General features: G+C 42.7%; 1 protein-coding gene across 1 annotated transcript in view; it reads left to right on the forward strand.

The window, feature by feature from the left end:
- Window positions 1-24,802, forward strand: part of LOC146634559 (protein NLRC3-like) — a 188,647-nt gene that overhangs the window by 148,635 nt on the left and 15,210 nt on the right. Inside the window, exons 2-5 of the mRNA XM_085377374.1 lie at window positions 13,553-13,688; window positions 17,581-17,657; window positions 17,774-19,565; window positions 21,076-21,252. Coding sequence (XP_085233500.1) covers window positions 13,579-13,688; window positions 17,581-17,657; window positions 17,774-19,565; window positions 21,076-21,252 — 2,156 coding nt within the window. The 5' untranslated portion in view covers window positions 13,553-13,578. The remainder of the gene's footprint in view (window positions 1-13,552; window positions 13,689-17,580; window positions 17,658-17,773; window positions 19,566-21,075; window positions 21,253-24,802) is intronic.

Consider the following 24,802-nt stretch of genomic DNA (forward strand, 5'->3'; position numbering starts at 1 on the left):
AAACATTTCCTCCTGGTTTCTAAGCACACACTTACAGTTCACTTCATTTGTCCCTTCGCCCCCTTTAACGGGTGGAGCATATCCAGTCTGAACACTGTGTTTGGGCGATTGACATAAAAATCATACAAACTATTACTAAAGCTAATCCTCCCATTACCCTTCATTACTTTGTGCTCACATTATAGCCTCTGTCTAACAAGCTTTTAATGTTCTTTCCAATCTGAACAACACATTTTCTGAGAGGTTTCTCTGCTCTGTGCTTCTTTTGGGTGCCCCTCCTCTTGGGTCCTGGATTCTCACCAACCCCTTCGTGGTTTTGCTGTGGTTCTGGAATCTTCTCCTGTAAAGGACAGAAAAGGAAAACACCTCTCTCTGCTACGCCTCAATAATCTAATATGTTCATCAATTCTTCTCTTGATTATTCAAAGTTGGTTCAAAACATCACATTCGGGACTCTCTAATCAAAAGGATTAGCCTAATTATTATTTCTGTGTGTAAGCGTGTTTGCATTCACCCCTAAGCACTCTGAGTCCTTTTCCTACCATATTTCAATCCAGACAGTCACGCTGAACGAAGCTTATGACCTTCACAAGACTGAGTGGCAACTCCTATCAGTGCAATTGCAATGTGTGTATGAAAAATGATTATAAGCGCTTATTCTAGTAAAAGAAATCATAAAGAAAACAAACATTTTCAATCAGTTAAGCTTAAGCATAAAAGCAATTACTTATGCCTAAATTTTACCGTAGCTAAATGATCAAACACACAAAAAGTCACACACTGATCATATAATCCATTGTTTCAAATTAGACCTAAAACTCCCCCTTTTGACACATCTTCATGTGTCAAACAAAAGCACAACTAGAAAATGAAAAGAAAAAGGTTCATCAGATCATTTCTCAGGAAACCTCAGCGATTCTCCTCTCGAGTATATTTGCTCCGGGCCTGCAAACCTGTGTTTAAATAATAAAATCAGTTTAATTATCATGTTCGATCTTTTCAGCTCCTGGCTCCATCCAGAGCCTGCATCCCCAGAACGACCTAGAAACAAAACCTGTATATTAGCATCAACTTCACATTTAAACTCAGTTCCCCCCCTGTCCTTCCCTCACTGTGATCCACTCTGTGCTATAAGAAACTAAACTTAAAACAGAACAGTTATCAGTCATGTGCTTCATACAAAATCTGCGTATGTTTTAGTTTCACGTTGATCCTCTGAGTGTCATGGTACTTCTTTTAATTTGACTTTATCAAATCGAACCAAAATAGGCTTGCTGTCTTTACTTTGCTCGTTTTCCTCCAGCACCACCTCGTATCACATGCCCTTTCCCTTGGACCAGTGTTTGTTATTCCATAACTGGATTTGGAATGTGACAAGTCCACCAATCCCCTATATAACTCCTACATTTGGCTTTGGTTCTATTTTCCTTCTATAAAATGTCATTGACTTCTACAGTGGCCTGCTTTGGTTAATGGTAACATCAGTAACATCAAACATTTTCTCCCCTTTAGCATTTGGCATTTTCCCAACAATATAATGTGACACCATCATCTAAACCCAGTCAATAAAACAACATTTTCTTAAAGCAAACATCAGCAACCCAAAATTAGCCGCCCAAGGGTGGAGTCTGCAGCTCCACACCCTCATGTGAACCTTTCGGTCTCCCTCTCTCTCTTGTGCTCCTGCTCCTGCCAAAAGCAAAGCAAAGCATCCACCCTTTTCTTACCGGCGTCGTGAATTGTTTGTCAGCATCTACTCATCCTAACGTTGGTCCAGTCTTTGTCTCAGTGTCAAGTCAGTCAACACTTTAGTCCACATGGTCAGTCCAGTCACAGTCCAGTCACACACATCATGCACACGCATTCACACTAGATCTTGCTGATAGTGGAGCCTCACGCGCAAAGCATCAGATTCTCCACCCTCATCAATATGAGCTCATTTATTTGTTGTTTCTTTTGTTTTTAGAAAAAGAGTTCTTTATGATCTTGGACTGGATTGACTCGCTGCAATCCTTTTAGACAGGAACTCGCAGGTTCCCACAGGTGACCTTTTCCTCAGCCAGTTGTAATCTGGAAAAGCTCACCTTATATTTGCTCTCACAACAATGTTTTACAGCGCTGTTAATTCAACCTTGCAGGCCTGCTTAGAACAAAAAAGGAGAAAAAGAGAGCTGATTATTAGCTTATCAGAGCACAAAACATCATCACCAAAGGGGGCGACACCTGACAGTTTTCTCTAAGTGCACTGTTACAGAAATAATGAGCCGCTCCTCGACATGTCCATGTTTAGTAAAACTCCCTCTATTGAAATAAGAAAACAAGCCAAACCTAACTGACAGAATTAACCCATCACTAAAACAACGACCCCAAAAATCTTCATCACAGAAAAGTTTTGCTTACTAATCCAACAATATGTTGTGGGAATTAGAACTTTCCGGGCCATAAAGCTTTTGCCGACTCTTGGCTTAACTAATACTTACATAGTCTGAAATCAGACTTAAAATCACTCCCTCTGTTCATTTTGCCCACATCATATTTCAGTGGTTGGCCTCAGGTTCTTCAGCTTCCTGACAGTCTGAAGTCAGCTGACAGAGTTTCACCTGCTAAATACACAGAAAATCTTGTTAAAGCCGCACAGTTTGCCCAGCAGTAATATTCCCATTAAGCCCTTTCTAAACACTTTATAACAATGTGTCATCACTAAATTATAAACTTCTTCTCCAAATCTGCACGACAGACTTTATTTAATTGTCCTGCGGCTGCTATCATATATTTTACCAAACAATTCTTCTCACACAGTCACAGATATATTTCTCTCAATGCAAACTTCACTCATGTCTCAGACAGGAAACTTGAGTTTTTCTTTTTTCTTTTTTTTCTGTCCCCACTCATTCAACTGATTTGCATATTGAGTCACATCTCGAGAAGTTGCCCTGACAACAGAAATGCATATTCAAACATTGCTGCATAATTCAATTATTATTATTTTATTTTTATTTCTACAGTCGTCACTTCTTTTGCTCAATCAGCTGGAAACCACTTCTAACTCACTATTTTAAACCTGCTTTAAGCTTCTAATCACTGGTTGGTCCTCCCAGTCTCTTTTTCCTCTTCACAACAGTCACTCTATTGTCCTGCAGCTTCCTGAGTTATTCCTCAGCTTCAGCCTTTAAGTGTGTTAAATCTACACCATTTAGCATTTATGTCATGTATTCACATTCACGAGTGTAAGCGTGTCTTCATTGCGTGTATGTTGTGTATTCATATTAATATTGAGTGTAAGCTGGTCTTCGTTGCCTCGATGTGTTTTTATAATCAGATTTAATTCCTGCATCTTTGCGCTGAACTGTGGATTCAAACTGTCTCACTTCTGATTCTCTCCAAAAATAATTTCACATGTGACAATTTCTACATGTGTGTTTTCTATTTTTCTATTCATTTATGTATTATTAGTTTATTTATTTCTTTATCTCTCTCTTTTTTTTTCTTTACCTTTCTGTTGTGATGCTCTGGATGTTTCTAAACCCCACAAATTCAGCCTCAGTGTTCAACCCAATTTTCCTGTGCTGTCACTTTAACACGTCCAGCCTTCACCTCTCACCGGTCCTCGTCCCCTCTTCTCTCAACTTCCTGTGTGGCCTCCCAAATCAAACACAGGCCCAAATCAGCTGTTTCTTCTTCTCTGTTCCTCTTTTCAGTCTTTTCTTGGCGCTTAACTCCCAGCATGGCAAATATGAACTCAGACAGTCCCATCCAGTGGTTTCACACAGTCATGTCACTGGTACACTTTCCAGCTTGTAATTCAGAGCGCATATTTCCATCAACATGCTGCTGGACCCTTCAGTGTCTTTTTGCCTGCTGTTAATTCTTCAAGTCCACGGTGTTGTTCTGCCTGTCTCCTCTCTTCATCAGGAGATTAACTGCCCTTTAAGCTTCTTCTGAGGATAAGGACAGGATGAGAGGTGAAGCTGTGAAATTTTAAACCAAAGCCTGTTTTCGTCCCAATTCTGTTAATCTATCATTTTTCTGCTGTATTCTTCCAGGAGGTTGAGCAAGTCCGTGGGCACCTGTATTAACACACTAAGACATTTATTTAATATCATTTTCATTACTATTACTTAGCACTTTCATTGTCTAATTCCTCTGTTTTCAATTTGAAACGTCTCTCACAAGCTCACAAGCTATATTCAGACTTCCTGCTTCACTTCCTGCCAGACACACACACACACACACACACACACACACACACACACACACTCTTCACTTTACTGGATTTTCATCCGTTTCTACAGCCTAATCGAGCTCTTATTTTATGTTCACACTCTATATACCCTCTGTAACTCTACTAATTTTAATATAAAAGAATGCACCCTCAGCACACACACACACACACACACACACACACACACACACACACACACACACACACACACACACACACGCACACGTATTAAGCTCTTTCCATTTGCAAACATTAACCAAACGACATCCATCAAAATCCTCAGCGTGGTTAGCAGAATTCTTGCACACTTGTACAATACACAATAATCAGACAACTCAAGTACACACAGACACAAACACCATGATCCCTACGGGGGTTTTCTGGCGCCCAACTCCCGGGTCCAACCCTTATGCCCCCTTCTACTGATACCAGACCTTTCTTACATAATTTCGACAAATTTAAAAGCCTCTAAGCCCAGGTCCAACCTTGCTGGTCAATCAACCCGCTTCGGGAACGCCGTCACCGATAATGGTCAAATTTCTAGGCCCTATATTAATTTAAAAGTGCTCCCCGCAGCTTGACCGGAAACTCCACTTAACCAGCGTCTCAGTATTTAACTGGTGCCTGAAGCTTTACTTAAAGCTTTACCTGTCACCCGCATTGAAATGCTCACGCCTGAGCCAAGCTCTTCACTCAAACAGCGCAGGAAAGAAGTGATCCTCGACCACTTGGTTATTAACGGGAGTTCGAATCCCCGTGGGAACCACCCGGGCTAACTGGACATCGCCAGGCCTGACTGCACGTCCACGATCAGGAGTCGTTGTCACACGCTGAACACTGCGCTCCTAGGAGTCCAACCCCAGTCCTAGATCAATTTAAATACATTTAGAAGCACCACTGTGGACTGTCACCGCCAGTTTATTTATCTGATGCTCGGGTCCAACCCTATAATCAATTTGGGAATTAAATCCCTTAACCGAATGTCCTAATCTAATCTCTTTTCTTGGCTGATGTAACACAATTGACACACATAACACATCAACTTTAAGCACACGTCACATCAACTTTAAAATTCACCCCAGCATTAACAACAATAAGCTTTCATCAAATATTCCCCAGACTTTACTTTTTATTTATCACAAATTACCCAAACTCACCATGGACATGTCACCCAAAATCTACTTAACAGATTTTATAATTGACTTTAATTTCACCACTACTGAGCCAATTTAATGGTGAACATCATCAGCTCGGCGAACAGATAATTTAGAATTCATCCAATGTGCACAATTGGCTTTTTTCTTTGAACAGGCTGTGCCTACCTTTAAATCTTTTTAGACCAGTCTCCTGTTCACCTCATATCAGATCGCACCATAAGACGAATTTGTCCTCTCAGCCACAAAAGAATCCAGGTCACGGCACCAATTATTAAATTCTGTTCTTTTGAATTATTTTGGCGACAGAGAAAGACTTCTGACTCAGAGTGGTCAAAGCTCAAAAAATGATTTTATTTTTACATTTCCGGAAACGGAGAACTGCAGCCACGAGCACGTACCCCAGTACTAAAAGCATTGCCAGGCAAAATACGCATACATAGTTCTGCTATAGGTCACACACAGACACACACAGTTTCCATCAAAACAACTCCTGATCATATTTTTTTATGTACTTTAATAATGAAGGTTTGTAAAGCAAGGCCACTTTTGACTCACAAACTAAGTGCTCACCCAGACTGAAAAACAGGAAGTTAGTGTAGAGCTATACAAGCATATTAATAAATACAGGAAGCCAGACAGAAAAGAGGAACTTGTACCGTATAAGGAGTTGTTGAAACTGTGTGATGTGCAAAGTACCAAAATAACACCTATATGAGACACATTTTTAGATTCTAATGTTAGAGATCCTGCAACTGCTGTTGGGCTGTGCAGGGCTCTCTCTTCCAGAGGATGATTGAATAAAAAGAATTATAAATGTTTTGACCACTATGAGTCGGGTTTTCTCTGTTCTATCATGGGGATCAAAGAATCGGGTTTTAATATTTGGTGTTTCCCGCCCGGTTCCCTTTGCAACAGAGAGAACAAATGTGGCCGAAGGTTGGATCTGATATGAGGCGAACAGGAGACCGGTCTAAAAAGATTTAAAAGTAGGCACAAACCTGTTCAAAGAAAAAGCAAATTTGTGCATATTGGATGAATTCTAAATTATCTGTTCGCTGAGTTGACGATCTTAACTATTAAATTGGCTCAGTAGTGGTAGAACTAAATTCTTTAGAATAAAGTAAAGCTTTGAGGTAATGATAATGAAACTTTGAGAATGACAGTACTGAGTTAAAGGTAATATGGTATTTCATGGTAAAAGAGAAAAAGAAACAATGTGTGTTTAAGAGAATATAGGACAATAGGGAATTGGTCATTGGTTTGTCCCTATTGAGTATAAAGCCAGGCTTGGACATCAATAAAATTGCTTGTGTGGTTTTGTGTGGTGTTTTCAAAGAGATTAAATTGTTTAGAACGGGGCGGGGATCCCTAAGAAGTGCATTTGCTCAGAAGGTTACGCTTCAACTCTGTGCCCGGACGTGGGTCAGAGTCCTCCGGGGGAGGGTTAGTTCGGTTAGCCACCGCGAAAACTGGGGGCATTCGTTAATAGCTAGTGGTCACAGGACCATTTCTTGTCGTCCGGGATGATTTAATGCACTTGTTTGACTGAGAGAAACCGGGTTTCGGGCGTGGAACCTTGACTTATACCTATGGGTAAAGTTTGTGTTGGTTGACGCTTTTAAATTGACTTAGAGTTTTAGAAATCGGGCCACAGTCCGGGACTGATACTGGCAAATTGGTCATAAAGAAGGTCAGACCCTAGTGGTGGACGCTTCATAAAGTAGGTCAGACTCTGGTGAAAGACGCTGCCGTAGAGCGGGTCAGATTCCAAGTGGACGCTGCTAAAATTTGTCAAAATTGAGTAGGATTTTGTGTTGAGTATGTCAGGGATCCCTGTGTTTGTTGTTATGATTATAAGACGTCTTTGTAATATAAAATAAACATTTTTACATTTAAAGACTTTGCAATTTAACAGTGATTTAAGGCTGGAAGGATGCTGAGAGTGTGTGTTGAAATGAAAGTGTGCATGTTGTGAAATCCTTTTAATCATTGGTGATTCTATAAATATATTGCTGTGAACATCGCTGAATTTGTGGGTTTTTAGACGCTGGCTTATTTATATTAGAACATAATAAATAAAGTTTGGGTTTCTTTTAGTGAATTTTGATGAATTGATTTATTTTTTGGTCTATAGTGGATGAATAGTGCATACTGCATATATTGTGTCGGGCCTAAACCCTGAGGCATTAAAGACAAATATCTCTATTTAAATAGCAAGTATAGGCAAGAATTTCAGTAATAAATGTTGGTGTGACTTATTTTTTGATTTTGGTGTGTAATGTGAGAATTGATTAGAGGTTTTAATTGTTTTTCTTTCAGTTTGAGGTCGTATACGCACTTAACAGGGTGCGGTCTACTTCCTCTTTCTGATTCTAAACAGCATGTTTGATGAAAATAGTTTATCACAAGTGTGTGATTCTAAGTGTGTGAACATTGTGGGTACTGCATCTGAGTGATTCTGTGTGATTTGTACAAAATAACAAATAAGTAATAATAACACTACTGGGGTGAAGATCGTGGGTTCATAGCAGAGTGCGTGAAAAAAGGAAGTCTGAGAGAAGAGAGTGTGTCTGTGTCTGGCAGGAAGTGAACAAAGTTCACTGAAGTTCTAATCCCCATAACATATTGATAGATTAATAAACAAAACGTGTCTGGTATTAAGATTTTTGTGGTTGTTGTTTTAGTGATGGGTTGATTCTGTCGGTTAGGTTTGGGTTGTTTTCTTATTTTAATAGAGGGAGTTTTATTAAACATGGACATGGTTAGAACTGGGCCCTTTAACATGGTAACAGTGCACTTAGAGAAAACCTGTCAGGTGATGATGTTGTGTGCTCTGATGAGCTAATAATCAGCTCTCTTTTTCTCGGTTTTGTTCTAAGCAGGCCTGAAAGATTGAATTAACAGCGCTGTAAAAATTTTCGGGAGAACAAATATAAGGTGAGCTTTTCCAGATTACAACTGGCTGAGGAAAAGCCGACCTGTGGGGACCTGATCAGGTTGTAAGTCCCTGTCTAAAATGATTGCAGCGAGTCAATCCAGTCCAAGAGCATAAAGAACTCTTTTCCTAAAAAACAAAAAACAAAACAAAATAAAACAAATGAATGAGCTCACGTTGCTGAGGGTGGAGAATCTGATTATTTGCACAGGAGTCTCCACTATCAGCAATATCTGGTGTGAATGTGTGTGACTGGACTGACGATGTGGACTAAAGGTTGGACTGACTGGGCACTGAGATAAAGACTGGACCAAGGGTAGGATGAATAAATGCTGACAAACAATTCACCACGCTGGCAAGAGAAAGGGGATGCTTTGCTTTGCTTTGCTTTGCTTTGCTTTTGCCATGAGCAGGAGGAGCGCAAGACTTAATTCTGGGGCTGCTGATTTTGGGTTGCTGATGTTTGCTTTGAGAAAATTCTGTTTTATTGACTGGGTGTAGATTATGGTAGTACATTATATAGTGGGGAAATACCAAATGCTAAAGGGGAGAAAATGTTGGATGTTACTCATGTTACTATTAACAAAAGCAGGCCACTGTAGAAGTCAATTAAATTTGATAGAGGAAAATAATTACAACCAAAGTAATATTTATGAGTCAAATAGGGGATCGCTAGACTTTTCATATAAAAATGCAGTTATAGAATAACAAAGACTTGTCCAAGTGACCAAGGTTTTTTCCCTTTAAAACAGTAAATTATTAAAATAGCTGGTACTGGAGGGAGACAGGAGCAAAGTAACGACAGCATATATATTTTGGGTAAGTCTGATAAAGTAAAATAAAATGTACCATTACATTAAGAGGAGCAGGAAACAAATGGGAGACCAGTCCTGACGGTGGATTACACTAGGACTGAGGTCCTGATTGAGCGTGTCACCGGCTTCAGTGACAGTAACCTCTGGCTGGACTGGGTGGCTCAAAATGCTAAAGAACAACATGTATCTGATTGTGTTGCCTGTGCTTCAGCTAGACCACGTTTGTTCACGGAGCCCGCACCACTGTATCCAGAGGACAAGTGGGGCTATGACTGCATGTTGCAGATGACTAGAGAAGCGGTGAGCACTGGCAACTGCACTATCTTGTCCAGCTTATTTCCCCTAATTCACAAGCAAACACAAGTAGGACCATTCATGCCCAAACGAAACAACTACACATGCTTTAAATTCTCAACGGATACGGTAAAGTACAAGTTGGGAGAGATTGACCCAAGTTGGTGCTCTGTCACACTCACAGGGAGAACCACAAACAAAGTAAGCCAAACGAACACTTTAATTGGAACATGGGCAAGAAGTGGGCTCTATTATTATTGTGGACGTAACACCCTTTTGGTTCGTGCACATATGGGAAGTGAAGGGACGTGCGCAATGGTGCGACTCGGAGCTCCACTCATGCTAATTGGGAACAAAGTAAAAGCCATACCACAACGCGACACACGCACATTGGTGGCCAGATGTAAGAGACACATTTTGGCAAAGAGAGGGACACAGGGGATACATGCTTATGACCCTAGAATGAACTCGCCTACCTGGATTGACTCAATAGGAGTGCCCAGGGGAGTTCCAGATGAGTATAAACTAGTGGACCAACTAGCTTCAGGATTTGAACATATGTTCATATGGATAACTCCAAATAAGAATGTTGATCGCATAAACTATGTTCATTATAATGTGCTGAGCCTCTCTAACCTGACCAGAGATGCCATGGAGGGGTTCACAGAACAGTTGGGTTCGACCTCACTGATGGGAGTGCAAAATCGAATGGCCCTAGACATGTTGTTGGCGTGAAAGAAAGGGGGCGTGTGGTGCCATGTTTGGAGCAGTGTGTTGTACCTTTATCCCCAACAACACTGCTCCAGATGGCTCAGTAACCCGAGCTCTGGAGGGGCTGAAAACTCTGTCTAAAACCATGCATGAGCACTCGGGAATTGACAATCCGCTGGACAGCTGGATGACCTCAGTGTTTGGGAAATGGAGGGGTTTTTCATGTCTGCAATGTTTTCTACTGCCACTTTTTAGCGATACTGGTCACCTGCGGTTGTTGTCTCATTCCTTGTGCCACAGGACTGCTGGAAAAGGTAATAACGAGGGCAGTGGACCCTGGAACGGTGGTTCTGGTGGCCATGATGCCATTGATGGACTTAGAAGCGGCCGAATGGGCCGAGGAGTGACACAACACGAAGTGTGGTGACCTTTCTTTTTGAAAGGTCAAGAGAGGGAATGTGGGAATAAAGAAAATACTTTACTGCTACAATATAGCCTTCATCATTAACACTGCATTAAAATGTTTATTAAAGCTACTGGCATTAGACTAAAACTTTTATTAAAGGTGCAGCTATAATCATTGCATACACACATTGCATATTGTGCTCATGACAGAGTTGATGCTCAGTCTATTCAAGGTCTTAAGCTTCGTTGGGCACGATGTCCCGATGATCTATTGTGTAAGTGACTTGGAGCAGCAGAAGGTTAAACCGCATACACGCTTACAAACACAAATGATTTAAACATAGGCCAGGCCGAGGGCCTGGAATTCATTTTGCTTCTAACTGCATTTGAGCGGCCTAGTAACAAGTGACAGAAGAAGAGTCAAGAAATTGTAAGTCCCCAGGAATCATCTGGAAGGTGAAACAAATTGCCATGTATGGAAGAATGTGACAGAAAGAGGAACGTCTCTGTCTGTTTTTATGCTGATAGGGTGATGGTGTATATCTGACCCTGGGTGTGTTTAATAAAATTAAAAGTGTTGCTCACACACATAAAGAACATTGAGATTAAGTAAATTAAGATTAATTAAAGATTAAGTAAAGTTAATATAAAGGATAGAAGGATTTTTAGAATAGGATCCTTTACAGGAGAAGATTTCAGGACCACAGCGACCACATTGGTGGCAAGAATCCTGGAAGCCCCAGACCGAACGGAACCAACCAGAGAAAGGGGAACCAAAAGAAGCACAGAGCACAGAGAACCATAGTTCCAGAAAATGTGTTGTTTAGGAAATTTAAAGCTTGTTAGACACAGGTTAAATGTGAGCATAAAAGTAATGAAGAGTAATGAGAGGGACTTTAGGAATAGTTGTAGGATTTCTATGTTATGTAAATTGCCCAAACACAGTGTTCAGGACGGATATGCTCTACCTGTTAAAGCGGGTGAAGAAACCAGGACTAAGTTTTAAAGATGAAACTCTATAGAGGATGTTTTCCAAAGATTGACAAAATAATCTACGACCTTTTACCAGAAAAGCTAATTGTATCTGTTTGGAGTTTACAGTGAGCACTGAGGGAAGTCAGAAGTGGGTTTAAATTGGGATTCTGGGTAAAAAAGGGGATACAACAACATACAACCCGTTGAGGGGACAGATAGAGTTGGGCAATTGAAAGGTTTCATTTTGTTTAGCATAATCTCTTTTGTTATATTTTAGCCTTTTAACATGCAAGTAAACTTAATGGGATAAATCAGGAATTATGTCGTGTTTCTTAGGAAACACAAAAAGGGGGAGAACTGTCATGTAATCAATATATTCTTAGTGCTTATTTTCTGATTATATTGTTTTATGTACTTTAATAATGAAGGTTTGTAAAGCAAGGCCACTTTTGACTCACAAACTAAGTGCTCAGCCAGACTGAAAAACAGGAAGTTAGTGTAGAAATATACAAGCATATTAATAAATACTGGAAGCCAGACAGAAAAGAGGAACTTGTACCATATAAGGAGTTGTTGAAACTGTGTGACGTGTAAAGTACCAAAATAACACCTATATGAGACACATTTTTAGATTCTAATGTTAGAGATCCTGCAACTGCAGAGACCTCTTCCCTCTGACCCCTCCCCAAACCCTCAAACCCTCCTACCCACCTCGACATACAAACTCTGTGTGGCTTCACGTGTTCTGTTGATGTTTACATGATCAAAATAACTTGAACACAAACACAAACAGACAAAGAGGAAGACCGTACCGGAAGGAAAAACACTACAAGTCCCAGCATCCTCTGTGTTTAGGGAGCAGCAGTGAAAGTGAAAGTATTGAGCCTCCGTTGAGAGGAGGAGGAAGGTGGAGCTGAGGCAGGTGAGTGTTAACATGAATATGTTTCTTCTTATGACATAAAATAATTCCACGCTGTTCGTGTCTGTGGGTGAAATGTGAGGCCGGTCGGCTCCTCTGAGCGCTGGTTTCCTGTAAGTAGAGAGGAAGTGAGTTTAGCTGAGCCTCCGTTTAGTGTGAGAGAGCAGGAGGAGAGTGAGAGCTGTGCTGAGGCAGGGTGAGTGTTAACACCGCTCTGACATTACTGTGTCTCTGTGGCGGGAACAACAGGCTCCGTCAGTGGAGGCAAAAATAATCAGACTTTGGTTTTTCAAAGGAAACAACTTTATGTCGGAAGTTCCCGCACGCTCATTGGATAACGATGTGTCAATCCCGAGTTATTAGCCAATGAGCGTGCAGATTCACAGAAAGACCCGCCTTTATCACGGGAAAACTACAATGGCGACAGAAACTCCGTGGGTGGAGTTCAGGGTGACGTTATGAAACTGTGACGTTTGAGCCACTTCCTGTTCTCAGTCCCAGCGTCCTGATCACCGAGGTTTCTGTTGCTCTGATATCTGATATTGATTATATTGGTAAACAGGCTGTAGCATAAACATCAGGTCTGTTCTGAAAACTGGCTTTATTTTTTCAAAGTAAGGGAATATCTGTGGTGTGATACCGCGGGCTCATGGGCTAAGGACTTGGATTGACAAGTCAAGCGCAGATGATTGTGTTGTTTCTTATAAAGGCTTGTGTGTGTGTGCCTTCCTGTGTGTGTCCTTGTGTCAGTGGAACTGAATCAGTGTGTTAGAGAAAGTGCTCCTCTGCTGTGCCGTCATCGTGTGGATGCTTCTTTTAAAGTTGGAACTCATGTTTTTATGATCTGCTTCATTTCATTGAACCTTTATTTCTAACCATGAAGTCCCTTTGAGGTTACAGCCTCCTGGTTAGGTTTAGGCTGTTATTGTGCTTCAGGCTGAAATATGAGGAGTAAGGAGTGGGGCTGGTTAGCCCTCATGACCCTCACCATAACACATACGTCACAGGACAGTGTTTACCACAGAAACTCCATGAAATGATCAATGAGAACTTTAGAAACCCGTCAGTGTGATGCTTCCAGTACAACAGCACCTCTGAGTGTGTGTGTTTGCCTCTCAGACTAACTCCACCCTGACATCAAGAAGATGGAGGAAGAGGATGGAGCAGGATCTGCAGCATCCAGCTGTGTGTCTGTGAGGAGTGACTGGTCCAAAGGAATACCTCTAAACTTCAGTAATGAACCTGCAGCAACAATGTAAGAGAGCTGCTGACTCATTTATTCAGTGTAAATAATGATTTTTGATGCAATGGGAGAAGAAAAATGACAAAAACAGTTTTAAAAATAAGGATTAAAATATTACAAACTATGTTTTTGAGTTTCCTGATGTAGTACAAAAATATATGAACATAACTGTATATAGGACAGATATTTACGGTTCTTTTAGGCAGCACCAAAAAACAACAAGACTATTTTTAAGCTGTCTGAGGTAGTGAGTCAACATGTCACACTGGGTCAAAGGTCAGGGAGTAAAAGTGTGTTTTAAAGGAGGTTTAAAAGCAGCGAGTGAAGGAGCCTGTCGAGGTAAATCGTTCCATAACTGATCAAATTCAGTTGGTGGACCTCTGTGTGAAATCAAGCATCTGGTTCACAGAGAGGATAACCCTCACATGGGCTGTACAACATTATATAGGGAGACAAAAACAGAGATTATCGCTCTCTCGCCATCGCTCTCTCGCATGGACGTGGCAGTCTTGCTGTCTGCTGCGAATCCTCCCCGTACCTCCGTGACCTCGTCTGGTATCTGCTCCCTCCTCTGTAAGAGACAGTGAAGGAAAACACGTCTCTGCCTAGTCTTGAAAATCTAATCTTATCATCCATTGTTCTTCTAGGGCCTCTTCTTCTTGTGGCCTCAGCTAACTGCTAATATTTAAATGGCTAACATTAACATGTGTGCCAGCCAGGTTCACATTTATGATGAACTATGATTAATTAACTGATGTTGAAACTGGAGCTTTACTGACCTCTGAAATTCCTCCTAAAGTGTTGTTCAGTGTTGTGACAGTCAGCTGCTTCAGCTGCTGCTGGGATGGGCTGTGGCAAAGAGAACAGAGAAAATCCAAATCAGAGTTTTTCTCTGAATTAAAAGGAAACAACAATATATTCTACATGGTGAAACTGATGGTTTCTGGTGTTTGGGTCTGTTTTTCTGTATTCATGCAGATAAAGTGTAAACTCAGATGAATTATACCATCAAATGTTAAAGGAAAATATCAGGATGAGTGTCTGTGAGCTGAGAAGGACGTGAAGCGAGCAGTTTATCCCAGAGCTGAAGCTGCTCTGTGTGCAGAGATGAGCTCAGATTCCTGCTGTGATTGATCAACAGTCACAGAAATGTAGACTTGTAGTTATTACTGCAGTATGGTCGCAGCAGATACTGATAAACATGTATTATGAGGATGGATGATCAAGTTTCTCACTCTCTCCTTTAAATCTCAGTTTTTTCTTCTTCACAGTTTATCTGTTAATTTATTAATGAATAACACTGAAAGAGTTTCTGTTATATTTCCCCTTGAACATCAGCTTATTAGGGCGGCATTAGGAAATAGCCCCCCTCCAAAGAATGAATAAATGAATGATGATAATAATAAAATGATTAAAAAGCAGAGCTCAGAGTGGTAGAATGGTCAAACATGGATCCACGGGTGGTTCAACTGCATTTGGTGACGTGACTAAAGCAAATCTTTCAAATAATCCCACCATCAACGGGATGTTGTCTCCTTTACTACGGTTACTTTACTTGGTCACCGTGTGAGTTTCTTTGAAATGAATCAAATTCTTTTATTTGTTGGTTGTTGCATATTTAACCTCTACAGTCAGGAAAGGAGTAGATGAGGCCTCAACAATGTTGGGTTGTAGCTGTGGTTCAGGTTAGAGTGAGTGTCCATGGAATAAGCGGAGACAGGGACTGCTACAGAGAGGCCAAGTACAGGTTCACTAAGGAAGTGGACATTGCCAAACATCAGCACTCTGAGAAGATGCAGCAGCAGATCTCAGAGAATGACTCGGCCTCTGTGTGGAAAGGTTTTAGGAATATTACAAACTACAAGCCTAAAACCCCCCACTCCACTGATGACTTGCTCTTGGCCAACACCCTCAACGACTTCTACTGTCGTTTTGACGAGCCATCAGGCAGCCTTCACACCTCCAACGGCCCCAACAATAGAGACACTTTGGACACCCATTCCCTCACCTCCCCCCCCTCCATAGAGCCATCACCACCTTCAAACTGTTCACCTGCAACACCCGCCCCCTCACCCCACACAAAAGAGGATTTCACACCACCTCCTCCCACCACAACTCTTCATATTCATGAAGCAGATGTGAGGAAGCAGTTTAAGAGTCTGAATGCTCGGAAAGATCCCGGCCCAGACGGTGTGTCTCCTGCCACCCTCAGACACTGTGCAAACGAGCTGGCCCCAGTGTTTTCTGGCATCTTCAACTCCTCACTGCAGGCATGTCATGTGCCTGCCTGCTTCAAGTCCTCCACCATAATCCCTGTCCCCAAGAAACCTAGGATCACTGGACTAAATGACTACAGACCCGTGGCTCTGACATCTGTGGTCATGAAGTCATTTGAGCGCCTAGTTCTCTCCCATCTCAAGACCCTCACGGCCCCCCTCCTGGACCCCCTGCAGTTTGCATATAGAGCCAACAGGTCTGTAGACGACGCCATCAACATGGCCCTACACTTCATCCTGCAGCATCTGGACTCCCCAGGAACCTACGCCAGGATCCTGTTTGTGGACTTCAGCTCTGCCTTCAACACCATCCTTCCAGACCATCTCCGAGACAAGCTTTCCCAGATGAATGTGCCTGATCCCATCTGCCGGTGGATCACTGACTTCCTGACGGACAGGAAGCAGCACGTGAGGCTGGGAAAGAATGTCTCGGACTCCCGGACCATCAGCACCGGCTCCCCTCAGGGCTGTGTTCTTTCTCCTCTGCTCTTCTCCCTGTACACCAACTGCTGCACCTCCACCCACCAGTCTGTCAAGCTAATCAAGTTCGCAGATGACACCACCGTCATTGGGCTCATCTCGGACGGGGACGAGTCTGCCTACAGGAGAGAGGTTGAACGTCTGGTGTCTTGGTGCAGCCACAACAACCTGGTGCTGAATGCCCAGAAGACAGTGGAGATTATTGTGGACTTCAGGAAGCACACAGCCCCACTCCCCCCCATCATCCTGACTGACACCCCCATCACCTCTGTGGACTCATTCCGCTTCCTGGGTACCACCATCACCCAGGACCTGAAGTGGGAGCCCACCATCACCTCCGTCATCAAGAAAGCCCAGCAGAGGATGTACTTCCTGAGGCAGCTGAAGAAATTCAACCTGCCAACACGGACGATGATGCAATTCTACACTGCAATCATCGAGTCCATCCTCACCTCCTCCATCACCGTGTGGTACGCTGGAGCCACTATCAGGGACAAACAGAGACTGCAGCGTGTTGTGCGCTCTGCTGAGAAGGTGATTGGCTGCAGACTCCCATCTCTGCAGGACCTGTACACCTCCAGGACACTGCGGCGTGCAGCCCGGATCTCAGCTGACCCTTCTCACCCTGGACACAGTCTGTTTGACCTGCTCCCCTCAGGCAGGAGGCTCCGGTCCATTCGCACCAGAACCTCTCGCCATAAGAACAGTTTCTTCCCCTCTGCTGTTGGACACATGAACAATAACCACATGATTGTCCCCGCCACTAACATATGACCCTACGCTGTGTAACTGCATCATTTCATGTTTGGCACTGATCACCACCTGCACTCATGTATATATCTTTCTACGTAGCACTCATAATTCTTATTCTCATGTATATATCTCATGTATATCTCATGCACATATCTTTCTTTCTACATAGCACTTTAATTCTTATTGTCTGCACTGAAGCACCGCAGCAATTTCCTAATGTTGTAAACCTCAACATCTGGCAATAAACCCATTCTGATTTCTGATTTCTGATTTCTAAATGTAAGTCAGTGAACTGGAAACATGACTGTGTTCAAACGTTGTTTTCCTTTTTATAATGAGTCTAATCAAAGGTGGACAGAAGTATCTCCACTGTGACTTTTCTGTGTCACCATCAGAGCTTCTGCACAGTGTGGAGAAAGATCCAGAAGCAGAGCTGGACTGCAGACAGCCAGTCAGAGCAGCTGTGTACAAAGTAAGACTGAACATCTGTCTGCTGATGGACTCATTTCTGAAAACTGGACTTCTTGTGTTGTTCAGACATTGAAGAGTTTTCTTTCTCTTTAGTCTCATTGTTTTTCTTTCTTTCAGCAGATGTTGGTCTGCAGGAGGTTTTAGATGAACATAAGATCAGTCTGAGGAGGAGATGTGAACGTGTGACTGAAGGAAGTGATGAAACAGGAAGTAGAACCCTCCTCAACACCATCTACACTGAGCTCTACATCACAGAGGGACAGAGTGAAGAGGTTCATACCCAACATGAGGTGAGGCAGCTGGAGACAGCTTCCAAGATGGACGCCCTCCATGATGCTCCAATCAGGTGCCAGGACATCTTTAAAGCCTTACCTGACCAACAGAGACCCATCAGAGTGGTTCTGACCAACGGCGTGGCTGGTGTTGGAAAAACCTTCTCAGTGCAGAAGTTCACTCTGGACTGGGCAGAGGGCTTGGAGAACCAACATGTCAGTGTGGTGGTTCTGCTTTCATTCAGGGAGCTGAACCTGATCAGAGATGAGCAGTACAGTCTTCTGGAGCTGCTCCATGTTTTCCATCCAACATTGCAGAAGGTCACAGCAGAGAAGCTGGCTGTCTCTCAGCTTTTGTTCATCTTTGACGGCCTGGATGAAAGCAGACTTTCATTGGATTTCACCAACAGGAAGCTGCTGTCTGATGTCACACAGAAGTCATCAGTCAGCCAGCTGCTGACAAACCTCATCCAGGGGAATCTGCTTCCCTCGGCTCTCGTCTGGATAACTTCCCGACCCGCAGCAGCCAATCAGATCCCTCCTACATGTGTTGACAGGCTGACAGAAGTACGAGGCTTCACTGACGCCCAGAAGGAGGAGTACTTCAGGAGGAGATTCAGTGATGAAGAGCTGTCCAGCAGAATCATCTCCCACATGAAGACATCCAGGAGCCTCCACATCATGTGTAGTATCCCAGTCTTCTGCTGGATCACTGCTACAGTTCTGGAGCACATGTTGACTACAGAGCAGAGAGGAGAGCTGCCCAAGACCCTGACTGACATGTACTCACACTTCCTGCTGGTTCAGACAAAGAGGAAGAAGAACAAGTACCATGAGGGACACGAGACGAGTCCACAGGAGCTGATGGAGGCTGACAGGGAAGTTCTTCTGAAGCTGGGGAGGCTGGCGTTTGAACATCTGGAGAAAGGAAACATCATGTTCTACCAAGAAGACCTGGAGCAGTGTGGTCTGGATGTGACAGAGGCCTCGGTGTACTCAGGAGTTTGTACAGAGATCTTCAAAAGAGAGTGTGTGATCTTCCAGAAACCAGTCTACTGCTTTGTTCATCTGAGCATTCAGGAGTTTCTGGCTGCTGTCTACATGTTCCACTGTCACACCAACAGGAAGGCAAAGGTGCTGAAGAACTTTTTGGGACAAAAATACAACGAGTCCTCTCTGGATGATTTCCTTAAACGAGTCATGTATAAATCCCTCCAGAGTAAAAATGGCCACCTGGACCTGTTTGTTCGCTTCCTTCATGGCCTCTGTCTGGAGTCCAACCAGAGACTCTTAGTAGGTCTGCTGGGTCAGACAGAGATCAGTCCAGGAACCATCCAGAGAGTCATCAACAACCTGAAGGAGATGAACAGTTATAAAATCTCTCCTGAAAGAAACATCAACATCTTCCACTGTCTGATGGAGATGAACCATCTCTCATTATTTCAGGAGATCCAAGAGTTCCTGAAGTCAGAGAACAGATCAGAGAAGAAACTCTCTGAGATCCAGTGCTCAGCTCTGGCCTTCATGCTGCAGATGTCAGAGGAGGTTCTGGATGAGTTGGACCTGCTGAAGTACAAAACATCAGAGCGGGGACGACAGAGACTGATTCCAGCTGTGAGGAACTGCAGAAAGGCTGGGTGAGTCCAGATGTGATCATTAACATCATTGATCAGTGTAGGTTAGTAGTTTAATGTTGAAAATAAAATCAGATTGTAACCACAAAGTGTTTGTGTCCGTACGCTGCAACCTTCCACACCATTCCTTTATTGTACAGACTCAGCAGCAGCTCCATGGATCCCAAATCCAAGAGTGGAGAACAGATTTGAAGTGTGTCACATCCATGCAGTCACAGCTGTTTCCACCATGTTTCCACTGATATTAATCCTGTTCAATGACACGTTTCATATCAGTGAATATGTTCTTTAGGACGTCCACTGACATGTTTAAGTGTCCTGCTGGAAATCACTCAAATCATCCATGAAATCCATGAAAAATCCTTTTAGTGTTTCTAACTTCACCCTCTGTCCTCTCTCTCTCTCCATCCTCCTCACTGCTTCTTTCACTGATAATCACACAAACATCGTATTCAGCTACAAAATAACACAATAATATCATCTGATGATCATTATTATAAGAGCAGGATCCATATTTGATATCAGAGTAACACACTGCTTGGTTATGTGCAGTCATCATCAGTGACTGTGGGTCAAACAGAAGCTCTCTGATTGGTTGCTGACCTTGGTCACCTGTCCACTCTCACCTGTTTGTGTTTGCTCTCTCTTTGCTGTCTCCATCCTCTCTCTCCCTTCTCTCCCTCTCTGTCTTTGTACGTCACTCAGGTCCAATGGAAACAGTGACATTTACAAACCAATCAAAGACAAACTGATCCATGTCAGGTTATAACAATATTCAAAGTGAATACAGGCTGCTGCTGGACACAGACAGGTAACATCATTTTGACTTGCTGTCACCTGGATCTGGACTCATAAACACTGAAGCCCTGAACAGGAATACAAATCATTTTCTGCCAACTAGCGACACAGCAGCAGATAATGGCTCAGAAAGCTAAAATGAGCCAATAATTTCTGTGTTTAGTTCCCCTGAAATCAGATCTGATATCAGCAGCTCTGAGTTCATTCATCATTATTGTCCAGTGATGAGATTTCTGCTCCGTTTGGTAACAGTCAGCAGGTTTTTCCTGCGTGTGGACGTGAACAGTCGTACCTGACAGCAGGTAGCAAACAGAGATCATCTTTCCAGCTGGAACTCTTCACTGAGCTGAACTCATTCAAAATGTTCTGGAGTCAAAACAGGAAACAGTCCAAATGTGTGTCTTCACTCTGACTCTGGATCAGATCTCAGTGACAGACTGTGGACATTATGGAAGCCTAAATGTGACACCATCTTCCTCCTTCATCTGCAGATTAACGCCAAACAAAGATTCTCATTAAAAGTCTGCAGGTCTGAGAGAGACTCAATCGTTGTGTCATGTCAAACACAGTAAGAGGAGCTGAAGCACAGATGTGAAGAGCAGATTCATCAGATTATGACCTCACTCTGTTTTGTCTTCATATACATTCAGTCTGTGTTTATAATGCAGATTTTCTGCTTTAATAATAACACGTTTTATATTTTCTATCATCACAGACTGACTGAGTGTCGACTCTCAGAGTCTCACTGTGAAGTTGTGGCCTCAGCTCTGAAGTCCAACCCCTCCCATCTGACAGAGCTGGACATGAGTAACAACAACAACCTCCAGGATTCAGGTGTGAAGCTTCTGTGTGCTGGACTGGAGAGTCCAAACTGTCGACTGGAGACTCTGAGGTGAGTTCACTGACTGCGGCTGTTGTTGTTTTTCTATATTTCAGGTCTTTGATTGATGTTTGAAACTTTCTTTAGTTCCTAAATGTTCAGGATGTGTCTGAAGACAAATGTGAAGAAGTTTGCGTGCTTTCAGAAATGTTGTCTTTCCAAACGACTGAACAACAGTTTTTCCTTTTGGCTCCAAACAGAAGTGACAGACTTGAGCAGGGTTCATTTAAAGGCTGACAGAAGTGGAGTGGTGACGGGGAGATGTTTGACAGGACAGTGTTTCAGCCTCCACAGGTTCATGTTGTGCTCCATCAGTCAGTGAAGATGAAGTCAGTGCTGATGAGGCTGTAGAGTGTGTGAGGGATGTGAATGAGGATGATGAAGATCTGATGATAGCAGATAAAAACAGGCTGCAGAGACTTTGAGCCATACAGGGCACACAGTGTGTGTACAGAACAGCTGAAATCATTATGGAGGCCTCACTGGGATATGGAAGCATCACAGTACAGCTTCAGTGAAGCATTAAAGTCTCTGATATGAGATGAGAAATGAAGCAGCCAGAGCTTTTTCATGAGTGGAAATCCACTGTGACTGTGAGCTGCTGCTACAGCCTCCAGATTAGCCAGCAGCTCATCCTGCTCAACATTTCCTCACCAACTTTAATGGAAGTGTGATGTTTTCAGCTGGAGTGATGGTCAGGGTGGCCTCCCTCTCCTCTTCTTCTCCTCTTCCTCTTTCATTTGTAAAGCCACTTCTGCAGCTTTCATTCATTTGGAAGTCCTGTAGCTGAGTTTGGGAGAGACTAACAGCCTCGGCAGCAGAGGGGAGAAAGGCTGTAACACCACCACTTTACTCTGTTCTACCTGTCACATCATTTTATCAGGAAACAAATATGCTCATGTTTTTACTATGTTTGTCTTGAAGATGTAAGAAGATCACATGGTGCTTTTTATTATTGTGTTGGTTTGTTTCCTGTCTCTTGGATGGAGCCCAGCTGTGCGTGGCCCCTGGGCCTGTGGTCAGAGTGTGTGCTGGATAATCCAGCCCAGGATGAGGCCAAACTGACATGGGATGAAATGTCAGTCACATAATTGAGCTTAGTGTAGTTTCATTTCTGCAAAATTTAAAAACAACCAAAACTTTGTTCTGTCTTTTCTATGTTATACTGTAGACTTTCTCTGATACTGTGTCCAAAAGGAGCAGCTTTTACTTTGAAGGGGAGGCGTCTCTGTTTCCTCTTCAGGTTGGATGATGGAAGCAAATGAGTGTGTGATGTTCTTTCAGTGTTGCACTTTGTAGACGCTCCCTGAGCACTGGTCTCACAGCCAGCTGCACATAGAGACCAGTGTTGTTAGTCCAGGTCAGAAGATGACTTGTTGGAATGAAAATGAGCTTGTAGTTTGTCTGCTTTAATAATGTGACTGGAAAAAGGTGTTGGACTTCAAATATGTCCATTTCTTTCACACTTCACCTTTAAAAGTGAAGCCTTGTGGTTCCTGGAAGGAAAAACACGACTTTTTCAAGTCTTTGTCCTGTTTTTATGAGAAATGTACGACTTTAATGTGAAACATTCAGAGTTTTTTCTCTTGTTGTGTTTGTTTGAAGCTGCGTCCTGTTGGCTTCAGCTGTTTGGAGTTTCCATTTTCTAAACTTCTACATTCTGAACCTTCTTCAGCTCTGAACAGATGATGAAACACTGAATGATTTCAAGCTCACACTTTGTCTAATAAACTTACATCTTTCATTCTTCATACAGATTGATGGACTGTGGTTTGTCAAAGATCAGCTGTGATTATCTGGCAGCAGCACTGAAATCCAACCCCTCCCATCTGAGACAGCTGAACCTGAGCTGGAACAACAAGCTGCAGGATTCAGGAGTGAAGCATCTGTGTGGTTTCCTGGAGAGTCCAGGATGTGGACTTGAAACTCTGAGGTCAGTCAGCATGTTTTAGTTGTGCTGAGATGAATATGATGTGAAAGTTGTGCTGACACTAAACTGCAGACATCAGGCTGATATTATACTGATCCACACTGAGGATCTTCATGGTAAAGTCTGTTTTCTTCTTCTCTGGTTTAGTCCATTGACTGCAGCAGAACAATGTTCACATTTCAAGCAGTGAGACTCAACGTATGGCCCGCGGCCCACACGCGGCCTGCCCACCTTTCCTGATTCAGAGAGAGGGGACCCTGATTAACTGTGTAGTGTTCTTCCTCACAGTTCTAAGCATCAGACACAACAATGAATAATCCACAGCTGACTGTCTTTAGCAGGTCAAAGGTCACGGCACACAGCACACAGTGGGAAATATTATAATTCTGATCACTTATCAGCACATATCCATATGTATAAAAACAAAGCTGACACTGTGAGACTTGATCAGAGGTGTGATCATCACAGCAGAGGCCTTTGTGTCAAAGTCACTGAGGATCAAACAGAAACACATGAAGCAGATTTTCCTGTTCTGGCTTTTTATAGCAGATAACCTTCAAAATATTCTGCAGTCCATCAAAAACTGAAGCAAACCATGAATCAACATGTGAACATGAGCTGATGCTGCTGAAGTGAAGCAAAGTTACAGAGGTTTGATTACAGACACAGCTGAGAGTTTGTAATCTGTCATCATTTTAAAAGGTTTAAATTTCTTCAGTATTGAACAGCAGAAATGAGGCTTTGTTTTCGGAGGCCGACAGCAGTGAACACAACAGCAGACTGGTGCGTAATAAGCAGTGAATAATGCAGGAAACAGATTTTTGAAGGTAAACTGTTCTTGAAGTACACTGAGAGAGAGAGAGCTGTGTAGGAAGTAAACGTCAAAGTCAGAGAGAATTCATGACGATGTTCATCAAACGTAAAGCGATCTTCTTCTGCTGCTGGTTCAGTCAGTTTTGGTTGGAGACAGATGAAACCTGCAGTTTCAGGATCTGTGAGCTTTCCACTTTCAGCCCAGACGGCGTGTCCGTGTACGTGCCGTCGAGTGAACGATCCACGCTCTGTGTTTCCATCTTTGTGTGTTTAGCTGCTCTCATTTACTGTTTTGTCTGTTTGGTTGTTGTTGAAATACTTTTGGGAGCTTTAACCTGAGATTCTGGCAAAATACATTTATATTAAAAATCGATTCAGGATTGAATGAATCAACATCGCTTTATTCAAATTAAAACCATTTAAATAGGAAAATCCATTTTTTTACACCCGCCTCTAATGCTGGGTAATGTCAGCTGGTCCATGTGCAGCTGGCTGTGAGGCTCAGGGAGCGTCTACAAAGTGCAACACTGAAAGAACATCATCCATAAATATAGACTGGACTCTCATACAGCGAGACTCAAATGCCTTTAAACATCAGCTTATCCTGCTGATCCAAGTCCAACACTGAGTTTGTAAAAACATGTTTGTCAATCATTTTGTTTGGTTTCTGAGGAAAATGATTCAATAACTTGCTGCTAAGTCAAAGGAGCTTGCAAAGAAAAGCGTCTGGACTTCTTTAAGTTACTTGAAGACGTTTCACCTCTCATCCGAGAAGCTTCTTCAGTTCTAAGGTCAAATGGTGGAGAGTCCCAGATATAA

This window comes from Diplotaxodon limnothrissa, linkage group LG3 (assembly GCF_057381915.1).
Source record: "Diplotaxodon limnothrissa isolate DT_005_m linkage group LG3, D_limnothrissa_male_GT1.1, whole genome shotgun sequence".
NCBI classification, from domain to species: Eukaryota; Metazoa; Chordata; class Actinopteri; order Cichliformes; family Cichlidae; genus Diplotaxodon; species Diplotaxodon limnothrissa.